At 44.2% G+C, this 22201-nt stretch overlaps 1 protein-coding gene across 3 annotated transcripts in view; it reads left to right on the top strand.

The window, feature by feature from the left end:
- The window catches only part of CSMD2 (CUB and Sushi multiple domains 2), a 481761-nt gene that overhangs the window by 132461 nt on the left and 327099 nt on the right, over nt 1–22201 (top strand). For all 3 annotated transcript variants that reach the window (XM_083453238.1, XM_083453235.1, XM_083453239.1), the window contains exon 4: nt 11759–11953. In XM_083453238.1, coding sequence (XP_083309364.1) covers nt 11759–11953 — 195 coding nt within the window. The remainder of the gene's footprint in view (nt 1–11758; nt 11954–22201) is intronic.

The following is a 22201-nucleotide window of genomic DNA, read 5'->3' as shown; positions in this document are numbered from 1 at the left end:
TCAAGAGTCCCTAACAACATGGAGCCTGGAGACTGGCCCCTCCTCTTGCTCTCCACCCCACCCCACTCCTCTGACCACCTTTGGCATGTAGGCCCACATGAATAACCCTAGTAGTGAGATACAGAGCCCTTAGGTATGTTTTTATGGCACAGTTATGCCATTTCAGCTTTGTTTGCAGTACAGCATAATAGGATTTCTTCTTGAACTTCATACTCTCCTATTTGATGATCGTTTATGACTGCATATTATGTCATCAATCTCCCAGACTCCGTGAGAAAACGCCATAATCATTACAACAATGCAATGGTCTGGCGGCCCATTCAGGGGAAATTTATGTGACCTTTTTGCATTGTAGCATAAGCTGACTTGAACTATGAGCTCAGCATTTCTGGTGCGCCTTATTAATGAGCCTCTAAGAGAGAACCCACAACACGCACAAACACACACCTTTCCTTTGGTGCTTGCAGGCTCCCTGCTGCAAGGTTTTGGTTCATGGACTGGAAATGTCAAAAAGGTCATGTTTTCTATTATAGTCTGATCAAATGCTGTCTGAGATTCCACAATAATAACCTTGTGAGGATTGCCTCCTTTGCATACCCCACTCAGACAAATGAGGCTTACTTGAGACCATGTTTTGGAGTGGGCAAATGTTGCAATAGTGTGAAGCTGGAAGTGGTGGGGCGTGATGCAGCCAAAGTTAAGGACTTAGCCTCCACTCCACACCCCCAGCAAGGGGGATTTAAGCATGTTCTTAATTTCCCCACTGAAATCAACGTGACTCCAAAGTGCTTGGCTGGTTCATACCCATAATGTATGAGTATACGATGTATAATGTATAAATGAAATTCCCACCTGGAAAACATGCAGATTAATTCATATGCATACGATATGCAAGTGTATATGTACATTTCAGACTCAGGTAGTATGCTTTATATTATTTTGGAGACTTAAGATACAATCCAAGCCCACCTTGCACTGGATTGTGGGGGGTTTGGATTGAGTGGAAGCACACACATACCGCTTGCTTCAGCTGGCTTAGCTAGGCATTCTGAGGGTGGCAGGTCTGCTGGGTTCTGAGCCACTATCGCAGCTGGCACCTGCCAGCATCAGGCCTGAACCTGGCTCAATCACTGCACCAGCCGGAGCTGGCATGGAGACCAGGACCAATCTCCCTGCCCCTGCTGAGCTTCCACTGCTGCTGCCATGAGTGACCTACCAATGCAACAGGGCTGCAGTGCTCTGCAAGAGCCACCACTGCAGCTGCAATGGAGTGTTAGGACTGATCTGATAAGCTGAGAAAGTGAGATGCTGGCTGTGGGTATGTTTACATCCAGCTCAGTGAATCCCATGATGAGTGTCCCAAGAGAAGTTGCATTATGTGCCTTGAAAAAACCTCTAAGGCACCATATTGTATGTCTGCTTGAGCAGGGAGGCACTGTGCAGTGTTCCTCTCCCCTTTTCTGTCACTATTTGGGGGTGGTGATCACACAGGGATTCATTTAGTCAGCCTGAATTGCAGTTTACACTTCTCAGGAATGACTGAAAGCACCACCATTTCCCCCAAAGCCCAATTCCAACATTGAGCTCTGAATAACCACGTAAAGGAATGTTGGGAGGCACACCTGGAGAATGTTGTAGTCACAAGGAAGATGACTGCCCATTGTTTGGGGAGCTGCTGTTTCAGAAAATATTTATGTAACATTTCACATGTGAGAGTAACATGTGCCTCCCATTTACCCAAGGAACAAAAAAGTATATTGAAATACTGGTCTAAATGATTAAAACTGATTGGTGAGTTATCTCTGTGCAGCACATAATGTTGAAAAGGTATTGATCTTTTCAAAGGAAATATAGGGAGGAGGGAAGGAATTTATCTGTGCTCTAGTGATACTTCCATCTTCTTTGCCTGTGTGCAGATGTTGCGCATGAAGTAGGGCTTTCTCAGTGGTTACACCACAACTGTGGAACACTCTCTCCAGAGAGGCTTACCAAGCAAGGTACTTCACCGGATGGTGTCTGATGACACTGCAAGGCCCTTCTATTCACAGGAGGCCATTATAAATTATTTTTGAAGGGTAGCTTTTACAATCTGCTTTCACTGTTTTTTCCAGAGTTGGTTCATCTAACAGTTAATTTAAGGAAGGGGATGTCATGCGGATTTTCCTTCCTAGCCATCCAAATATCTTGGGCCCAGGATGCCTTCACCCTACCCTCTTGCTGTCTCACAGCTTTTACCTTTTGAGAGAGAAATGGAAGAGGGGAAATCCACATAGCAAATTACATCTTCACTCAATTTGATGAATGCTCCCAGCCATGTTCTTGGCAAGATGTTTTGTTCTTCCTAGCCAAGCAGTAGTGAGGGAAGGTCAGTGAGACTGCAAAGTTTTCTGACTCCCATAAAGTTGTAAGCTTCTGAGTATTTTCATGATCAACAAACAAAACCTCTTGGACAAAGGAGGAATCTCCGGCATATTATATACAGTGTAGATCAACACTGGCCCCCAGTGTTTGGATGAAATAATTTCAGATCTGAACCTCTATCTCCCTGTTTTCCCCCTGCTGGCAAATCAAGGTGTAAAATGTTCTGATCATGTCCGATAGCTAGAATCCTAGAAGGCAATGTTTGTTGACCCATGTGGCTATTTGCTAGCCCACTTGGGGGCAAATATGGAGGTTCTGGCTAAGGCAATATAACTGAGAAAAACAAGTTTAGTGGTTCTTTCTCAGGAAAATCGTCTGGAGATTTTAAAGAAATCTAAGAATTTGATGAGCAGAATCTCTCCGGAAAATTTACTTTTGCCAGAAAAGAGGATTTTCATCAGTAAAGGACAAAAAAAATGCTTATGGTAATTAATATGAATAGACACATATTTAGTAGCAATTAGTGTAATTTAAGTAGAAACACAGTACATCTCACTCCAGTGGCGAAGACACCAGGTGGCTTGTGTGGCTGCGGGTGCTGCTAGCCATTGTTGGGTGACTCCTGTTTCTTTCTTTTGATGGTTCTTTACATTTGAACTAACTTTGGACTGGGCAGCCCACAAATAGAGGACACCTTTAAATAGCAAGCTGTCCTCTGAAAGCTCATGAGTAAATGCAGGTTTAGGGCAGGCTTTTGCAATAGACTGTCCCAGGCTGCTGGGACCCTGACATCTGCCCATAGATGCCGAGTTCTGCCTGGGAGGAATTCCTCTGAACACATTGCTCAAGTTGATTTAAACATCCTGAAGTTTCTGTATGCCTGTCACTGTGTTTGTTAAGGAGGAACATCTGTGCTGCAGTGGCAACTACCAGGGTCCTAGACTGCAGGAACATCCCTAGTCCCCTCCAAGCTTTCAGGTTCTCTGTAGTAAAGAACTTGGTGGCCTGGTGTGTGTGTTACTCTTAATGGAGAGTAAACATCTGGCGTCTAAAGGTATCCTGGAGGTCATGGCCATGGACTAGAAGAAATGCTATTTCCACGAGAAATCATCGTGGCGGCAGTTCTAAGAACATGCGTTGAGGAGTAGGGATGTAAGAAGGCATTGCCTTCTATCCCCTGCGGTATTTGTTGCATGCAGCACTATTTCCATTCCATTGCAGTTCATCTTCTGCCAAAATTTACAATATTCGCCTGGCTGTCTGCTGTGGAGAAATTACACAACTTAGGTAAGATACCTAATTATGTTATGTATGTTGGCATTGTCTTACTCCACCCCATTGATTTCAGTGCAAAGGCAACACAATGCAAATGCAGAAAAGGTAATCAGTTGCATATTATCTGCAAAATGAAAGCAACCATGAATACTGATGATTTTGGCTGGAACGAATAAGCGAACACTGCTAATTTCTGTTCCTGTTTCTGTTTTCGTTGGAATTTTCTGACATCTCAATTAGCGAGTAATCCCCATCAAATGCAGTAGGGCTGTGTTCCAAGTAACCATGCCTAGGATTTTGTTCAATTTGTACTTTCAATTTCCTCTCCTGTGCTGGCAGATTCCAGAAGTGGAAAATTGGAAAAAGTGTTTTTTCCCCACATACCCCCCCCTTCCCTCCCCATATCTACAAGATGGATGATGTCGCATTCAAAACCATTACATTTGAGGGTGGGGGTGGAGAGAGAGGGAGAGGGAGAGGGGGGGAAGTATCTTTCTGGTTGTTGTTTTTAGTGAACAAAGAAATAGAGAAGAGCAAGAAAATAGTTTCCATTTAGCTTTAGCTTTCTTGGCCATACTGGAAATGAATCATGACATAAAAGGGGGATAAAATGAAATGAAAAAAGATACCATTTATTTCCTCTTCTCTAGAGCTCGCTGGACACTTATTCTGAAGGTTAAAAAACTTTGCTTTGGCACTGAAACACATCACATGAAGATCAAGATAAAAGGCTCTCAAACAGCCACAGCCTTACTTAGCCAAGAATTATGGCCACAGATTGGGGAAAACAAATTTATCTGCCGACAAAGCTAGTATGGCTTAAGTGTTTTTAGAGGTGGTAGCTTTTTTGTACAGAGGTCATCGTAGATGAATGGCCATGCAAGTTGTTTGCATGAAGAAAGGTCTGGGTTCAATGATAGGCACCTCCCATTAAAATTTTTCATAGCCACTTTGCATAGCAGTAGGTGGAGGAATAACACTTGCAAAGAAAGGCTCTATCCATCCTACCCTTCATTATCAAGATGCTCAGCTTCCAAATGCATATCCATTTGTGTGTATTGCTCAGGAAACCTGTAAGGTCTTGGCATAAGGTTACCTATTCCTTAGGTGCTGGAGAACCAGTGTACTCACAGTGACAGTTGTTGGGGGACCAATGGTCTGACTTTCCCTCAAGCCCAAATGTCCCTCCCCCAAGTATTTATGATTTAGAGCACCTTTATCCCATGCTTTAGCCAAAAAGGTTCCCGCCAGAGCATCTTGCAAACACCAGTAATAAGAATGTTATTTCTTATTTAGGCTTAGTCTTGAAGACATGACACACAAGGGGGAAAGGGTGGAGAGGTAGAAGGCAAGTCAGCTCAGGCAACAGTTCTTGTAACAACCAACTTGGAACCCAGGGCATCTGATGTCATGGCTCCTTCTAGGTGGCAGCTTATGGAGGACTAAAGACAGCTAGTCTCTCAGCAGTAGGGATAGGATAGCCTTTCCTCTCCCCTCCCCTCCCCCTCTGTTCTGCAGCCTCGTTATCATGCATATATATTACATACTGCATTTTATATCTGGTTCAGCAAAAAAAAAAGGAGAAGAAAATGTATTTTTCTCTAGAGAATCTGACCGGTTTTTATTTTTTTTAACTTAATAATTATTAAAACATTGCACTTTTTAAAGGGCAAATGTGTTGAAAGATTCTCCTCTCCCTCTCTTGGCATACAGATTGTATGTTCTCCAAACATACTGGCTTTTCTTTCCTTTTTGGTCAGGGTGGGAAGTTGAAGAAGACTGTTAAAGCAGCAAATAATATTCCTTTCCTTATATGCACAAGTCCTTGGTTTTTTCATTTGAATTATCATTAATTATTATTAAAGGGTGCTTTTCAGTTAATCTGATGTTTCAGTATTTTGACCTGACCTAAGTCCTTAACTGTGAGGGTATGTTGAATGAATGAATGAATGAATGAATTTGAGGAAGCTTCATCCACCCCTGCTCTTCGAAAGTGAATTGGCTGATGATTGAGGAAGTTGTGTGGGAACCTTATTTCCTAAAGGCAAAGGATGTTTCTCTCACTGATAAAGCTTCAAGGTTGGATCCACAATGGTGTTTAAAATATAGCTGTCATAGGCTGCCACAAGTAATTCAGGCAATAAAGTATTTCTTTTAGCCATGTAAATAAGGCAATAAGCAAGGCTGAGGAATGGATATCTATGTGCAAGCTGTGCAGAAGAGGATGGAGACAGAACTGTAGATTGATCTGGAGAGAAACTGGGGAAGACATTTAATCGGAATGGTAAATGAGCAGGGGGTAGTTTTCTCCCACTGAAAATTATCTGAGTTGGTGCTGTTCTTGCCAGATTTCTTTATGTGAGAAACACGGGAGGAAGCATCTTTCTCAACTTTGTAAGGAAATCAGCTTCAAGCTTGTAGGATAAAAAATGGCCAGGCATATGTGCCCTTTGGGCTGCTTCTGGCTGGAGTTTGGATTCCACCTGGCAGCCACTGTTCCACCTGCTGTGGCAGAGGGAGAGGTGAAAAAACAGGGCTCCCCTCCATAAGCTCGGAGGGCACCCTGAATAGCCATCCTGCTAGAAAGTTTTAGTGCCTGAATTTTCTTGTTCCTGTTTACCTTTCTCCTCTCCCTTCCTTGTTTATATGTGAACATGAGGTCTTTGTCATTTTGAGGGAGGGGGGCAAGCAGAGGAGAAATAAATAATATGTCCCAAAGCGTAGGTGGTGCCACACTAAAAGATCAATTTCTTACAAGTGTGGAACAAATATTATGTGGCACCTGTAACAGTTTGATCGAAGCAGTGAATTGGGCTAAAGATGGGGTAAGGCATCTTTACACATAAACTGGCTCCAAGCTCTTGGGGACTTTATACACTAATAATAACACCTTGAACTTGGCCTGGGAGAAAATCAACAAGCTGTCCTGGTGTCTGAGCAGAGCTGTTATATGCTGGCAAGGTCTCATTCCTCTCAGCAGTTGTGGCCATTCAGACATTACAGAGGCAGGTGTGTAAGCATTTTCATCTTTCCCCATCTTTTTTTAAACACCCAAAGTGGTCCTTTTTCCCTCGCCCCCCCTCCAACTGTTCTAGGAGACATCACTGAGCAAATAACTGCACGTATACCCCTTTGCTCCCTGCTTTTAAAACATTCAGCAAATCTTTTGACAACTCCCAAAGGTTTTCTTCTTTTCTACATCCATTAATTTGATGCATCAGGCAGAGAACTGGATTTTTATTTGCGAGCCAATAAACAGGGCTTTTATGCAGCTGTATCTATCTCTGTCTTTTGCCTGCCTTGGCTTCCATGTAATTACGGGAAGGGAGACTCTTTGGTGGTTGTTAGCAGAAAAGCTTTTATGGAGGGGGACCTGTTTCCAAAGGCTGTAGAGGAATTGGAAATTGGCTGGATCCAAAGGCTTGATGTTATTATTACACTGCACAGCATCTGATATAATAAATAATATCTATGCCTTAATCTCAGCAGCAGCTGAAAAGGGGACAGCTCTGACAATCAGGCAAACGTAAGCAATAATATTAGTTCAGAGGACATTTGTGGGTGGTGGAATTTTTATGTATTTAAGTTTATATGCTGCTGTATCCCAGGAACTCTTGGTGTGATTTACACTGCATTATAAAACATGAAAATATACTGTTCCTTGGCCCGAAAGCTCACCATCACTGAGTGAGCATGTGGAATTATGAAAGCAGGGAAGGAAAGAAGAGGGGAGAGAGGATGGGCGTGCACAAAGGGCCCTTTTCATGTGCTCAGAACAAGAGCACGCAGAGTTACATTTTTGCATGTGCTCCAAGCAAGGCACATGCAGGAACACAGGAAGCTTATACCAAGTTAGACCCTTGATCTATATCTCAGCATTATCTACATTGACTGGCAGGGCTCTCCAGGGTTTCAGATAGGGGGCATCCCCAGTCCTCCCTGGAGATTTTGGGGATTGAACCTGGGACCTGCTGTATACAAGGCAGATGCTCTACCACTGAGCCATGGTCCTTCATGTAAAAGAAGACCCTTCAAAGAAGGCACCTTTCCCACTGCATTCTCTCTCTTATCCTGCCCACTTCCTGGGTATGTTTCTGGATCTGTGAAGGCGGATGTGATGGCAAGCACACATGCAGTGTGGATTGAACAGGGCCCCATTTGAACACACCTCAACAAAAGTATGAACCAGGGTGGAGATTTTTGTGGAAGTTCCTGTAAGATTTCTCATGACATCCCCATTCCCCTGTCACTCAGCACTGTTTTCATGTGAGTCGCTTCTTCTGAATAGGCCTACCGTGGAACTGAGAGTTCTAATCTGAGGTGGCCATAGTGAAAACCGAAGGAAAGACATCTCCACTTCATTAATCCAGAGCAGTTCTTCTCTGGCTTTACTGCTGGCAGATGCCCTCAAAAAAAATGTGGTTCTCAAAAGAAAAATGGTCAACACCTGCTGTAAACACATTCCTAGAGACAGGGAAGGGTCAGCAGGGGTTAATTCCAATTTGTCTCTAATCCAGAGGTAGACAGTTCATGACCTTCCAAATTTTGTTGGAACATTGACTGTGTTGGTTGAGACTGATGGGAGTTAGGATACCACAACATCCCAAGGACCACAGATCCTCCCCACCTGCTTAACCTAAAGGAAAGACATACTGAGTATAACCATCATGGGATACAGGACTAAACCTAACGGCCTAAGGCTGGGTCCTAGCCTAATGAGCTAGCCAGAAGTGGCCTATGAACCCTGGAGTAGTATCAGCACCTGTGATTGGCAGACAATATAAAATCCCAGGATTGGCTATGCTTGCTGTAAATGAGAGGAACATGGTCTTCTGATCTGGTCAACTGAACAGAACTTTCTGTCTTCTGGGTCTCAGATTCCTGCATAAGCCGAGGTTCTCAGTTAGGGAATACACTTACTAGGCAAGGATATATCTGTCTGCAGCCCCAGCCCTTCCCATAGCCAGCTTACACTGATGTGCATTTTACAACGTTGTAATGTGCACCCAAGCCCTCAGGATGTGCATGTTGTCTAGAAGTGAATATCACATTTGCTAAAAGAGGCAAATGAGGCGGAATTTGTAAACGAGATTCTAGTTTTCCAAATATTATGTGTAAAGAAGCAAGCAGCCTCAACCTGCGTCTTATCTTAACAGTTCATTAAGTAAAGAGCAGAGAGTGTTCAGTGGTGACCTTTTTTAAGAAAAAAAAGAAGATAGATTTTTACTTGGAGTGACGTTTCGGTCATTAATTTCAAACGAAGAAGGCTCAAAAGCCGGGAACAGGTTCAATTTTTGTTGCTGCTGTTTTAAAAATGACATCAATGATATAATTAAATTGGGTACTGGAGTGTCAGTGCAGAAAATGAAGTGCTCATTTTGTGCTGCTCCTCAAACCATTTGTTCATTTTAAATGGTGCCCCTATTTGTGGGAGCACTGGAGGATTCTTGCCTCATTTCCTATGTGATGGGGTGCCACAGTAATGCAGTCATTCTTGGTGGTATCTCTGTGTCATGAACTGGCAGAACCACAGGGAGGAGGAAGAGAATCCCAGTGAGGGGTGTAGCTGGGACTGGGACACACAGGGGCAAGCTGGGGAAGGAGAGGTTGGTGTAGGAAGTACTTATAGGGTGACAGAAGTAGAGCAGCAGGACCCATCACCAGAGTCAAAGGGGAACATCTCCATGAACATGGCTGGTGCTAATTTATAGGAAGCAATGGGCTGGGCATTCCAGGAGGCTAAGGCACTCAATGGCCCACAACCCAGCTCAGTAGCTGGCCAGGTGGGGCTCGCCAGCTCTGGGAGGAGGAGTATGATTTCTCAGCTGAAGTAGGCTTGGAACAGGTAAAGGTCACCTGCCTCATCAAGTCCAGATGCTGCAGTCAGCATGCAAAGTATAGAAGGGCTGTGTCTACTCAATTACCCATGTTGATGGACCTCAGCTAGGATGCTCCAGGATCTCTGTGGGACTGTGCTTCAGTTTGGGCTTTGGATGTGTGGCTTGACCCTGGACTGGGGGCTTGACATACTGACTTGCTGCCAGGTAGGCCAGGGGTTCAGGACACTCTAGTGGGCATCTGTTTATCTCTGCAGACAGTGGAGGAGTGTGCCTTTGAGCGTGAAGTCAAACCACTAGAGAGTCACAGTGCCTGCTGTGTCTGTAGAGACTGAGGAGCACATTTAAACAACTGGGCTATTAAAGGACGTTGAGCAGAGGTGCAGTTAGCCACAACAGCATCATTGGGTATTGGGAATTGCCCCGCAGAACTGCTTCCAGGGCTGGTGGAACCCATTGTGGATGACTGCCCCACCCCCATTTCTTATTTTGCTTAGCCCATCACTATGAACTGTGCCAAGCAATTGGATTTAGCCATGCCGCAACTAAAGGTCATCCTGGGGCATTCTGAGACATTTATAGACACAGCCACCCTCTGCATCATCACTGCAGTCAGGTGGTCCCATTGGGACCCACTGGTTAGGGGCCAACAAGATGACACTTCTTCCATACCTTCTTTAGATCTGGAGCTGGCCCTGATAGCTTCACACATTCAGACTTAATAGGTGTATTTACTTATGACATTTTGATTCAATGTTTCCTCTAAAATGCTCTGGGCAGAGTACACTTTTATTTTCATAATGATCCTGGGAGGTAAGCCAGGTTGAGAGACAGTGGCCTGCTGAAGGTCATCTAGTGAACTTTTTCATGGCTGAGCAGGAATTTGAATCTAGGCCTCCTGCTCCCTAGTTCAGCTCTCTTAACAGGAGCACCACACTTTCTAGGTGGTGGACTCTTCTTCCTGAGAGGTTTTTAAGCAGAGGTTGGATGGCCATGTGTCATATATGATCTAGTTGAGGTTCCCGCATTGCAGGTGGTTGGACTAGTCAGGCATGGCGAAACTTGGCCCTCCAGATGTTTTGGAACTACAGTTCCCATCATCCCTGACCACTGATCCTATTAGCTATGGATGATGGGAGTTGTAGTCCCAAAATATCTGGAAGGCCAAGTTTGGCCATGCCTGGATTAGATGATGCTTGGGAACCCTTCCAACTCTACAATTCTATGATTTTGACCATGTGTACAGCCTAGTCAGCAACTGGACCACACTGAAGGAAAGATTATGTATAGTGGGGCCCCATTCCACTACAGAGGGCTGTCTTCATGGAAGTGCTGTTGCCACAGGAATTTATTCATCTATCTTGCTCCTGAGTTAGCAGCTAAGTACTCCTCGAGGAACTAGAGACTTTCAGCTGTTAATCCCTAGAAGAGATCTAAGTTGTTTGTATAATATCTCCTATAAAAATGTGTTTTCTATTCATTTATCTTAAAAATCTAATTCTGTGTTCTGTGCTGCTGAAGTGACATTGAAAACTGTGCAAAACATTGCTGTTGGATACTGTAGAACATTAACAGTGACAATTAAAAATATGGGTATGCAGGGGGGCAGGGGAAGGAAACTAAATTCATTTGCCTGCAGCCAGCAGCAGACACTTTCCCGAAGTGGTTGCTAAATCTAAACTCGCTTCCAGTGGAAACGCATTTCAAATAATAGCTGCCGCCAGAGAAAAGGTATCTGTGGGGTTTGATGTAATTTGCAAGACAAGGGCAAGTTATAGTTTGAAGGATTGGATGTCACTATGGTTTGTCATAAAGCAGGAAACAAGCAATTAAGCAAAACAAGATGAGGATAAGGTAAGAGCACATACGGACAGGTTTTGTTCCCATTGATTTGGTGTTGCCTGTCTTGATCCTTGAAGGCTGAGACATGAAGTGTGAACCGTGGGGATAGCACCCCTGTACTCATTTCCACCAATTCCCTGGGCCCGGAGCTAGGAGCTATTACAGCTTATCAAGGAAGAAGTTGTCATGTCACGATTCCCATTGTTTGATGCTTTGCATGGCCTGACCTGAAAGGTCTGGAAGAGGAAGACAAGACACTGCTCCTGTACTCTGAGTCTTTTCAGTGATGTGGAATAATGGGAAGGCAAGCGAGAGGGTGGTGGAAGAGGGCAGAGCAGTAAATGAAGCCTGTGTTTACAGAAGGGTCTGAACATTTGATTGATTATAGCCTGGTGCTTTTGACTAACCAAGTGTCATTCCTTCTTCTCCTGCTCTCCACTCAGTTCTGCCAAGTCACACATGTGGAAACCCAGGAAGGCTGCAGAATGGAATCCAGCAGGGGACGACGTTCAGTGTTGGCGACAAAGTGCGTTACAGCTGTAACCCAGGCTTCTTTCTGGAGGGTCATGCACTGCTCACTTGTCACTCCAGTTCAGAAAACACTGCCTCCTGGGACTTCCCTCTGCCCTTCTGTCGAGGTAGGTGTGCTTCCCTTCCATTTCTTCTGGGGAAGGGATGGTGTGTTAAATTCAGTTCTCCATATTTCCACGTCAGGTTTTTTTTTTTTTTCCTTTCATGAAAATTGGTCAGCATGTTTGTTTGAATTGCTCCTAAAATGCACACTTTTGTTGCAATTTTGTCTAATATACACACTCTGCAAGTAATTTCCCAGAATGCTTTTTATGCATACTTCACATAGCATATGCATTCTCGTATGCATTACATGGCTGGAGAATTGCATTGCAAAATGCAAAGAAGTGAGAATTTTGAAGGATGATTAAATTTCAGTCTGCATATTGTTTTTGGAAAGCGGGAATTATGTAGATTCATCTTTAAAGGCAAACTGGGTCATTTCCCCCCCCCCATCACTATTGTTGGGTCATTCCAATGTCTAGGTTCAGACTAACACTGTAGACATTTTGAAGTTGTTCTGTAGGGAGGGGACAATACTCAGACTGCATTTTAATGGGATGTTTGGTTTTTGGTGGTGAGGGGGGAGAGAATCTGTGTCATTCAGTCCAAATTCTGCACCAAGCAAAGCTGAATTGTGAGGCCTGCATATATAAACTAAGCTGGGAATATTTGAGTATTTTATTATGTATAATTTATTATGTTTCTGCTGAGCAGGGGGAGGAAGGGAAGTCCTCCTTATTAAAACCACTAGAAATGCTAATATCCAGTCATCTTACTTGCTTCCACAATTTCAGCTGACACTGGGCACGTAAATATAATTTGGTACCCATAATGGCATGAAACTTGGTTTTAAGTAAAAGGGAGAATGCATAAGAACCTAAATACTACATTTTGCATTTCCCCCCATGCGCTTCCACAGAATTGTGACATAAAAATAGTCCACTTATACTATGGAATGTATAAGGAGGGTTGGGGGAGGGGGGTTGTCAATTTTCATTTCTTTTATGCATCTATAGAAAAGCTGTGGGTACAACCGTTTGAGAAGAATATTGATAAGCTGAAAGGTGTGCAGAGGAGGGCGCCCAATATGATGAAGGGTCTGGAAGCCAAGACTTATGAGGAATGGTTGAGGGAGTTGGGTATGTTTAGCCTGGAGAAGAGGAGAATGAGAAGCGATATGATAGCCATCTTCAAATATCTCAAAGGCTGAACTAGATGACGTTTTGGGGTCCCTTCCAACTCTGATTATATGAAAGCTTCCCAGTACTCCGCACCTCACATTTGGGACTAGCCAATCAATCAATAAGTAGAAGCATTTGATTTGATACACAGTAATAAATGTCGTGAAAATTCTGCCTCTCTCCTCCATTCTATCATGTATCCTATGCGCCCTTCACTCAATTATCTCATATTGATTCCTTTATTGATTCTTTGTTCATATAATCAATTAGCAATCCTGAGTTGGAGCATACATCTTATATTTAAATTGAGCAAAGATGGTTTGCCTAGCGGTGCATAATCCCCAGTGCTTTCCTTAGTTTAATTCTGATATATGCAGCTGGCTGCATTTTTGTCTTGCATTTATCCACTCCTGCTCATTTTTGTTCCCAGTGCTCTGAGTATGAAGAGTACGGCTAGTGCAGCTGGGGTGATACCAGAGAGGGACCATTCTGCCTCCTTCATTTTTCTTCTCTGGAGTTAGCATCATCCATCTTGACTCCTTAGCGGAACTTCATGCTGAGTTGGTGCTTCCACCGAGAAACCTTATTTTTCAACTTGGCTGTAGGAAATAATCATTTTATCTCGGTGCTCTGCTCCGCATCATGTTTTATTTTCTTGCAAAAATGAGGAGAAAGCTGCACTGGCAGAGACCAGTGTTGTATGTAGGACTAAGCCAAACCTACTTGCTGGACCCACAAAAATTCATAGAATTGTAGAGTTGGAAGGAACCCCAAGGGTCATCTACTCCAACCCACGGCAATACAGGAATCTCAACTAAAGCATCCGACAGAAAATAACACACCAATGAGGACTAATATTGCAGACACAAGGTGCCTGGATGCAATTCAGCCTATTGATAATCGTGAAAGCCCTGGCCTCACTATGGTTCATCTCCCCACGGAAGGCAGACCTGATATTGTCACTGCTGAAGAGATGCTTAACTGGTCTATTGACCCAGCATTTTATGATGACGTCTTTAATGAACCTGGGCAACACCAAGCCTCGCAAGTGAAAACTACACTGCCAACAGGCAAAGATGCCCCCATCACAGAAACGCAGCCACCAGGTGAAAGTGGGGTCTCTGAACTGTGGGAGACCCTTTTGGGACCACTGTCTTCTATTTCACCACATTGTGGAAGAACTTTTTAGAAGCATGGACTCGCTTTGCAAGGAGGTAATGGGTCTCAAGGCCACTACTGAGAGACCCTTGTGGGACTTGTTGAAAATGGCATCTTGATTGCAGCCTCTCCTTCCAACCATGAGAACACGGAATCTGGAGCTTTAAATGACCCGTCACTGCATTATATTGTGGATGAGCAAATGCTGTTTGAGGCGTTTGCCAATGCGGGGTTACTGGGAACCAAGGGTTCAGGGCAAGCTGGGAGCCCCTGACTAAACATTATGCATATTCAGCAGCCCTTGCTGCATGCTGTTGCTGCTATCTAATGGCTTTTAACCCACCTGTTAGAGCATAGGTGGCAAACCCATGGGTAGAATCTGACCTGTCAAGCTGTGGGAAATGGTCTGCCAGGCCACACAGCTTTTATCTTCTGATCCTAGAGCGGTGGTGCTTAGTAATGAGATCCAGAGATAAGGCACTCTGCCTGCTCTTTAGATAGGAAAAAGAAAATGAAGCATTTCACCCCACCCCAGAGCCATGTGGTGGTGCGGGTCCTGTAAACACTGCAGTCACAGATCATATTGTGAAGACTAAAAGGCAGCATCTCCCAGCAATCAGAGAATGCTGTGTATGTGTTTGTGCATGTGAGTTTGTGTCCATGTATACAATCAAGCGTTACGGCTGCATATGTGCGATGAGTGTGTGTGCTGTGTATGTGGATTTGTGTGTACTCTCTTTCTCTTTTTTTAGCCACTCTGGCAACAATGGGAGCGTCAATTATGCACTGCCACCTGCAGCCCATTAGAGGCAGAATTGCCCAGAGAATACTCATCCCATTCTGAAAATTCAGATCACGTCCCTGCATAGCCAACTCTGAATCTGTGGTTCTCTTACGGCTGTTGATTATTTTTTCACAGTGATCACGTTCCTTTATCTCTTTTGCCTGTTCCAATTAGCTTTAGTCAAATTTATCTTCTGCGCCAGCATTATACTAACTTTCCTCACTTATTAGTTTGCACACCAGTGGGAGGAATGGCAGCATGCAGGCATTTGTGCCTATTAGGGGAGCAGCCACAAGAAGAACCTCAAAATCACCCACCCACCCCAGCATCATGCATTGTGACAAATTAGACTTGCAGAGATGAGACAGTAAAAACAAATACGCATCTCTGGCAGGAGTGAAGAATGTGGCCTTCCAGATGTCTATGGGCTATAGCTCCCATCATCTCCGGTTGTTCACATGCTGATTGGGGCTAACTGGAACAGCTGGAGGGCTGCAGGTTCCCCATATCGGATCTATAGCATCTGCACTGTTTTCATACTTGTTTCTAAGTTGACTCGTTTGCCAAGGAGTTCCTGCTCCTGTGTCATGGGGAAAAGTGAAAGGATACCTGTTGCAGGCAAAGGAAGATGCACAGCATTTTGAAAAATCGTTGCTGTTGGAGTTGCCACAACCCAGGGTTCCAGTCCCCCCTTTCTCAATGGAAAAAGCCCCAGAAGGTGTGCATGGACAAAAACAGATCACCTGCTGTGCCAGCCCCAGTGATCAGCTGATTGTCTGGGCTTTCAAAGCCCTACACACAACCCTTGTAAACCCCCGTGGTTGGCCAAAAACCTATTTAGAGTTTGCTATCAGTCCAGTTAAGGCTCTCTGGTTTCCATCTCCATTCTGAGCTGTGCATGGTGCTACCAACTTCCTTGGTTCTGTCCATTGGAGACATGACCAGCATTCGTCTGACAGCATTTCTGGAACCCCCTCCTTTCTGGCCATCCTAGAACTTGACCTTTTGCTGTGTCTGCCTGTGCATATTGGAACTGGACTCCTGTTTGCTGACCTGCCCTTCCAGACATCAACCTAAAATTAAATGACTCTGCTTACTGCACCCTGGGCATGGAACCCATTGTTATTTCTCCCACTGTGCCACCACAGACCCTTTCCCCAACAGAGACTGCTGCCTCAAATAAAACAAGAGTGCAATCCAGTTCTTCCTTGGAGGCATTCTTGCTGGGAAAACCTGGGGTTCCTCAGACCATGTCAGGGGTTATTTAATTAGAAGATCAGTAATGGTAGACAAGCTTCCCTGAAAGACAGCTCCCCCCACCCCCCACGTTGTGTGAAAGTAGGTGTAGGGAGTGCCAGGTGTGTTTTAGGATGTGAATTTAGTTAATACAGGGTGGCAATGAAGCCAACTGTCCTAATCCCCATGTTGTGTGAAGTAGGGTATGAGTGGAACGTTTCTGGAATCCTCTGCAGCTCTCAAGAGTCTTTAGATGTGGAAAGAATTCTCTTAAGATTTAAAGATTGAAAGCTCCTGCCTTGGAGGAAGACTCTACTGACATGGGGAACAGGGCTGTTAAAGAAAAGAGTAATGGAGATCCTAATAAACTGCTGGTCAATTGTTAAAAGGGCCAAGCAGGTCAATAAGTTGATAGTAACAACCTATCATGCCTTTCACTGAGCGAGTCCAGAATTGTCTTGTCATTGACATGGTCTGCAATTTACAGCACAAGCTGCTGCATGCTTCCTTAAAAACCCATTGGGCAGCTGTGTCTTGTAGGGCTTTCTCCCAGGAAAGTGTGCATATGATGCATGAGAATCACCATGTAGGGAGAAAGACAGATCCAGTGTCCTGCTGCCTATGGTCATTCAGTTGGAAGCCTCAATACATAAATAAAAATGGATAGAGATGTGGCACCCAGCTGTAACCAGCACAGGTCTTGCTGAAAGTGGCTTCACTGTATACAGAGGCCCAAAGTTTCCCAGGAGGTGCATTTTCGTGGGTGCAGCTGCTGCAGCATTGTCAGCACTGGCGTGGAAGCCCCATTACGCCACAATTGATTCTCAAGCCCTGAGCTAAAAGAAGTAATAAATCCCTCAACTGCACAGACTCCCTGGTTGAGTTATGGCTATCATTTGTTTCATAGTGGAAGGAGGATTTTTTTTAAAAAAAGCAGGGCAAGAAATGCACCAAAAATTGAAAGAGGGTTGCTCCTTTGGCACACAGCACTGACAGCTGGCACAAAGGGCTGGGGCATGGGACATCTTCCATTGCACAGTTTGAGAAGTGATGGGTTGGCATTTCGTTTCCTGGGCCACTTAGGAAGCATTCCAGGGTAAGAAACCAGAGGCATGCATCTTCTGTCCCTGGTAGCTCCTCCTCCCTCTCCAGGGGAAACCCTGTTCATGTTATTTTCAGAGCTGCTGTGTTAATGGATATGATTCTATGATTTTGCAAAAACAAAACAAAAAACAAACCCACAAAATAGATAAAAGGGTGAGGGCAAGGAGCAAATAACTATGCTGGAAGCAACCTGTCCTGATCACCACTGAGCTAAAATAACGTCATGTAAAATATTTCTCTTTTAACCAATTTTATTGTAAGACCTCCTCTAAAAGCACCTTCTATCGCCTTCTTGGTTTCTGCAACTTTCACCACTTTTCTTTCTCTACCTCAGGCTTCCTCAAACTCGGCCCTCCAGATGTTTTTGGCTTACAACTCCCATGATCCCTAGCTAGCAGGATCAGTGTTCAGGGATGATGGGAATTGTAGTCTCAAAACATCTGGAGGGCCAAGTTTGAGGAAGCCAGATCTACCTCCTGCTGGTGCCCATTTCTCCATCTACCTTCTTTCCCCCCCTCCTCCTGCTCCCACCCCTCGCCTGGCCAGATGGCAGTTGCCCCCCCCCATCTACCTTCTTGAAGTATTTGTCCTCTGTTACCTGTCTTGCCTTTGTTTTTCCCTTCCTCTCACCTGCCTCTCCTTTGCCTCCTTGCATGTTTTCAGTCCTTCCTCTGCTATATTTACTGTTGCTTCCCCTCCCCCCAACCCTTTCTATCATCAGCTGTCTGCCTCTAGCTTCTTTCCTTGCACCTTCTTCCATATTCTCTTTACCTTTTCAAACATTTCTCTCCTTTCTTTTTTCACCTTCCGCTTCCTTTTACCTGTCAGCAATGTCTTTCCGTCTCCCTCTCATTTTCTTTTATACTTTAATTCACCTTAACTGCTACTTCAGTTCACCTCTCTGTGATCCTTGGCTCCTCCTAATGTCAGCTTGCCTGGGGGAAAAAAATCAACAGGATTTCTTGGGGAGGTCACTCTCTTAACTTAACATAGGCAGCAGCTGTTCTTTGTTGCCTCTTTGCGGGATGCTCATGTTTGAAGAAACTTATTTCTCCTACTCTGAAGCAACACATCGTTGTTCCCAAAGAAGAAGTTTCTTTTCTCCTAGTTTGCAAAGTCTTTTCATTTTACAGTTCTTTTTTAAAAGCAACTAAATATTAATATTCCCAAATCAATGCTGAAATATTAAAGATGCAGTCCTGTGTATACTTGAGTGAGCCCTTTAAAAATAAACGGGCCTTACTTCTGAGTAGACTTGCAGAGGATTTGCTTAGGAATTCAATTAAGGTTAAGTAAGGGTCTCCCTTCCTGAGGAGCCAAATCTCCCCTACCTTTCCTGCATCCCCCCCCCCGTCATCTTTTATGGATGCCCTTCCATCTGCACTTTTCTTGTGTCAGCTTACCTAAAATCAAATGTGTCAAAAATAAATCTGGAAAAGTTTCAATGCCCTCATAACCTATTATAGGCAGCAACTGTTTGCTGCTGTCTAACATCACTTGTCAGTAATTTTGAGTTAAGTCCCACGTTCATTTAAGGCCCAGTTCTTTCAGTGGAGTGCCCATTTGCTTTCCCATTCTAAAGACACTGTGCCCATCCCATTCTTTAGAAGCAAAGAGCAAGGGGTGTTCTGTTCACTGGGTCACCATCTTAGCTTGCCTAGCTATGTTGTTCTGCTGTGCCTTTGAACCTTCACCTTGCTGATCTGACCTGTACTTATTTGAGCATGAAAGATGCTGGCAGAAACCATAATCCAAGTTCAAGTTCTTCATCCAGCAAGATCCAGGACAGTACAGTGGTACCTTGGTTTTCGAACGTATCCATTGACGAACATTTCAGTTTTTGAACACCGTGAGCCCAGAAGTAAATGCTTCAGTTTTCAAACACACCTTGGCAGTTGAACATACCACACGGCTTCCATTGAGTGCAAGATCCTGAGGCCTGACTGTCAGCTGTTGAGTTTTTGGTTTTCAAATGTTTCAGAACTTGAACCGCCTTCCAGAATGGATTACATTCGAAAACCAAGGTACCACTGTACTTAGCTATATGAACTAATGGCCTGAGTCAGTATAAGACAAGCAGCAACTTGTCTTCCTAAGGTCCTGGAAACAGAATTCTAAAATCAAGTGTGGCTGATATGATTGCTTTGCCACCTTCAGTTCAGTTTAACTTAGCCATAGGTAATAGTGATCAGCAGAAAAGAGCTGACTTACGGAGATGAGACAGCATCCGAAGTTACAAGCATCCAAGGGGAAAACACCAGAGTAAAACCATAATTAAAATATTATGTCTGTCAACCTGTTGCAGGGTGATCATGCATATAATTGCAAAGCATTAGGAGGAGAAGTAGAAGTAGTCAACAAAAAATGGATACAGAACCAGCCCAATAACAAATATATCTGTTTTGCCAAACCTATACAAAATTTACCCACTCTCTCCAAATACCTGTACTTTCCAAAGATCTTCAGCTCTTGAGAGGTGTGTCATTTGAATCCTCTCATGGCTCATTGCCCTCATGGTGAATAGAGATGCCACCACACCATCTTCCATGCTCTAGGAGGAAAAAAAACAACAACTTCCTCCCGCCACATAGGCAAAGCTTGCTAAGTGAAAAACACCCCAAACCCTTTGTTAGTTAGTTTGCTGAATTTAAGCGGAGCTGATGGGTTTATGACTCCACTTGGCAGCTGAGCACAGATTCAGGAAGCCAGCCGAAGGAGTTGAGAACATTTGTAATGCTGCTTTTTAAGCATATCAAATACGCATTATCTCATTAAAAGTGCCCTGGCCTATTAGAACTCAAACAGTTGCTTGGAATGCGCTGTGCATAAAGTGTGTGTTTATGTTTTGTTTTTATTTATTTATTAATCCTGGGCTCTTGACAGGCGCTTTGATATGTTGTAATAATAAGTTAAAAATAAGCTCATCAAATTAGGGGAAATATTAACAAGTAGTGCTGGAAGCTCTTAATATTTTAAAAGGATTTTTTAATTAAAGTTTCAAGAACAAAGGGGATAATTCTCCAGAAAAGGAACCAGCTGGTTTATACTGTTTTGGTATCGGGTCTGACATAATGGTTTTATTCAGAGAGAGTGCCGTGGGATGATTTCCATGAAGAATTTAACGGAGAAATGATTTTCAGGATGGAAAATCGACTCTTTAATTGGGGCCTTTAAAAAAAATATCCACATTGTCTCTGTCATCAGTATTCCTGCTGTCCTGTTTCTGAAATTGTCTGTCAACAGTCATGTCATCCAGGCCTCAGGAACTTGAACTACAAAACTCATAGCCTTGGGCTGTGACCTATCTTGGTGTGTTACCTGGGACCATGTGTGCTTAGACCTCAAAGCACTCTTCAGATGTGGAAGGGAATGCTGCTGAACAACTGCCACTGTCTAAAACATATTGATTCACAAGCACTGGGAAGCCTCTGGATTGGGCAGGCCTGCTATGTGGACTGGTAACCTGACTTTCTGCTCTTCACTGATCAGCACAACAGAAGGAAGTGGGGCTGTGTGTAGCATCTACCTCTGTGAATATGGCAGGCAGCAAGAGGCCTCTGGTTTGGCCAAGTCAAATATACTATAAACTCTAGAAGCTGCCCCAGCCTGCCTGACAGAGCAATGCCTTATACCAGCTGAAACCCAGCTGTTCTGGCTCCAGCAACTGACCTTAGGGATCCTAAGATGGAGAGAACACACTCTAGTTCTGGATTTTGAGAATGATCACCACACAAGTTTGGCCTGATCATGATATCACGAGTACCGGAAACTTAGTCTGATTTACCCAGATGAGGATGCTGGAAATGGTTCAATGAATGCAGAGTGTTATCTGGAAAGCCCCTGGTTTTGAAGAAGATTGCCTCAGCCACAAATTAACCACCATTCCTCTCAGCTTCAGTGTCTCCCTTCCTAATTATGGAGAGAATACCACTGGCCTGCCTTAGAAGGCTGTTGGAAGGGTTCCTGAGGTACTTTATGATAAGCACTTGAGCATTAGACATACATACAGTAAATACTTAAAACTAATTCTGTTATTACTCATTCTGTTCTAAATGGGACTTGGGCGTTTGGAAGGCCAATAAAGGATCATGGTTGTCACAGCTGAACTCTGCCTAGACCTTGAACTTGAACTGTCCTCAGAGGAGGAGCAAGAGGAGCAGGACTCTCCAGCAATCTCCATAATGCCAATGTTCCTGAGGAGACCTTGTCCTAAGGAAGCCTTGCCTCACATCAGCTGCCTGGATTCCTGGACTACTCTTGTCTCACCCAGAACTACAGGGGTAGAGGAGGCAATAAGCCAGGCAGAAACTTCAGAGCCAAAGTGCCTTGCTCGTTGCCTGCAAGGCTACTTGGGAGGAGGCTGAAGGTCACTGAAGCACCTGTTTGGATCAGGGCCTGTCAGCAGAAGCACCTTCATTGCTGAACCTCTAGCCTTCCTCACATGGGGAAATGCATAATGGACTCCACAGAAGTGATTAAGGAACTCGCATGTCCATGGCTTTCAGACACTGTTCCTGCCCCCCAAGTGGCTGTAGCAATTATTTGCCAGGTTGGCTTGTTCCTTTTCAAAATGCAGACAGAATTGTGATTTGGGTTATTTCTGCCCCGAGTACCAGCTGTCACACACAGGGATGCAATTTGTACTTACGCAATGTGTTTGCCTCACTGGCTTGACACAGTTGGGCAACAGATGGTCATAAGAAATCTGAGTTGGCGTGAAGGAGAGCTTCTTTCCTCCTGGAGTTTACAGCAGTCATTTCAGGCCCTGCTCATTGAGATGGTGGCTGAATTGTTCAAAAACCAAGATTCTACCAAGCCATATCATAACTCGGGCTCAAAGTGTGTTAAAG

Source organism: Podarcis tiliguerta, assembly GCF_965153285.1.
Source record: "Podarcis tiliguerta genome assembly, chromosome: 8".
NCBI classification, from domain to species: Eukaryota; Metazoa; Chordata; class Lepidosauria; order Squamata; family Lacertidae; genus Podarcis; species Podarcis tiliguerta.
This window is presented reverse-complemented; position numbering and strand designations above follow the sequence as displayed.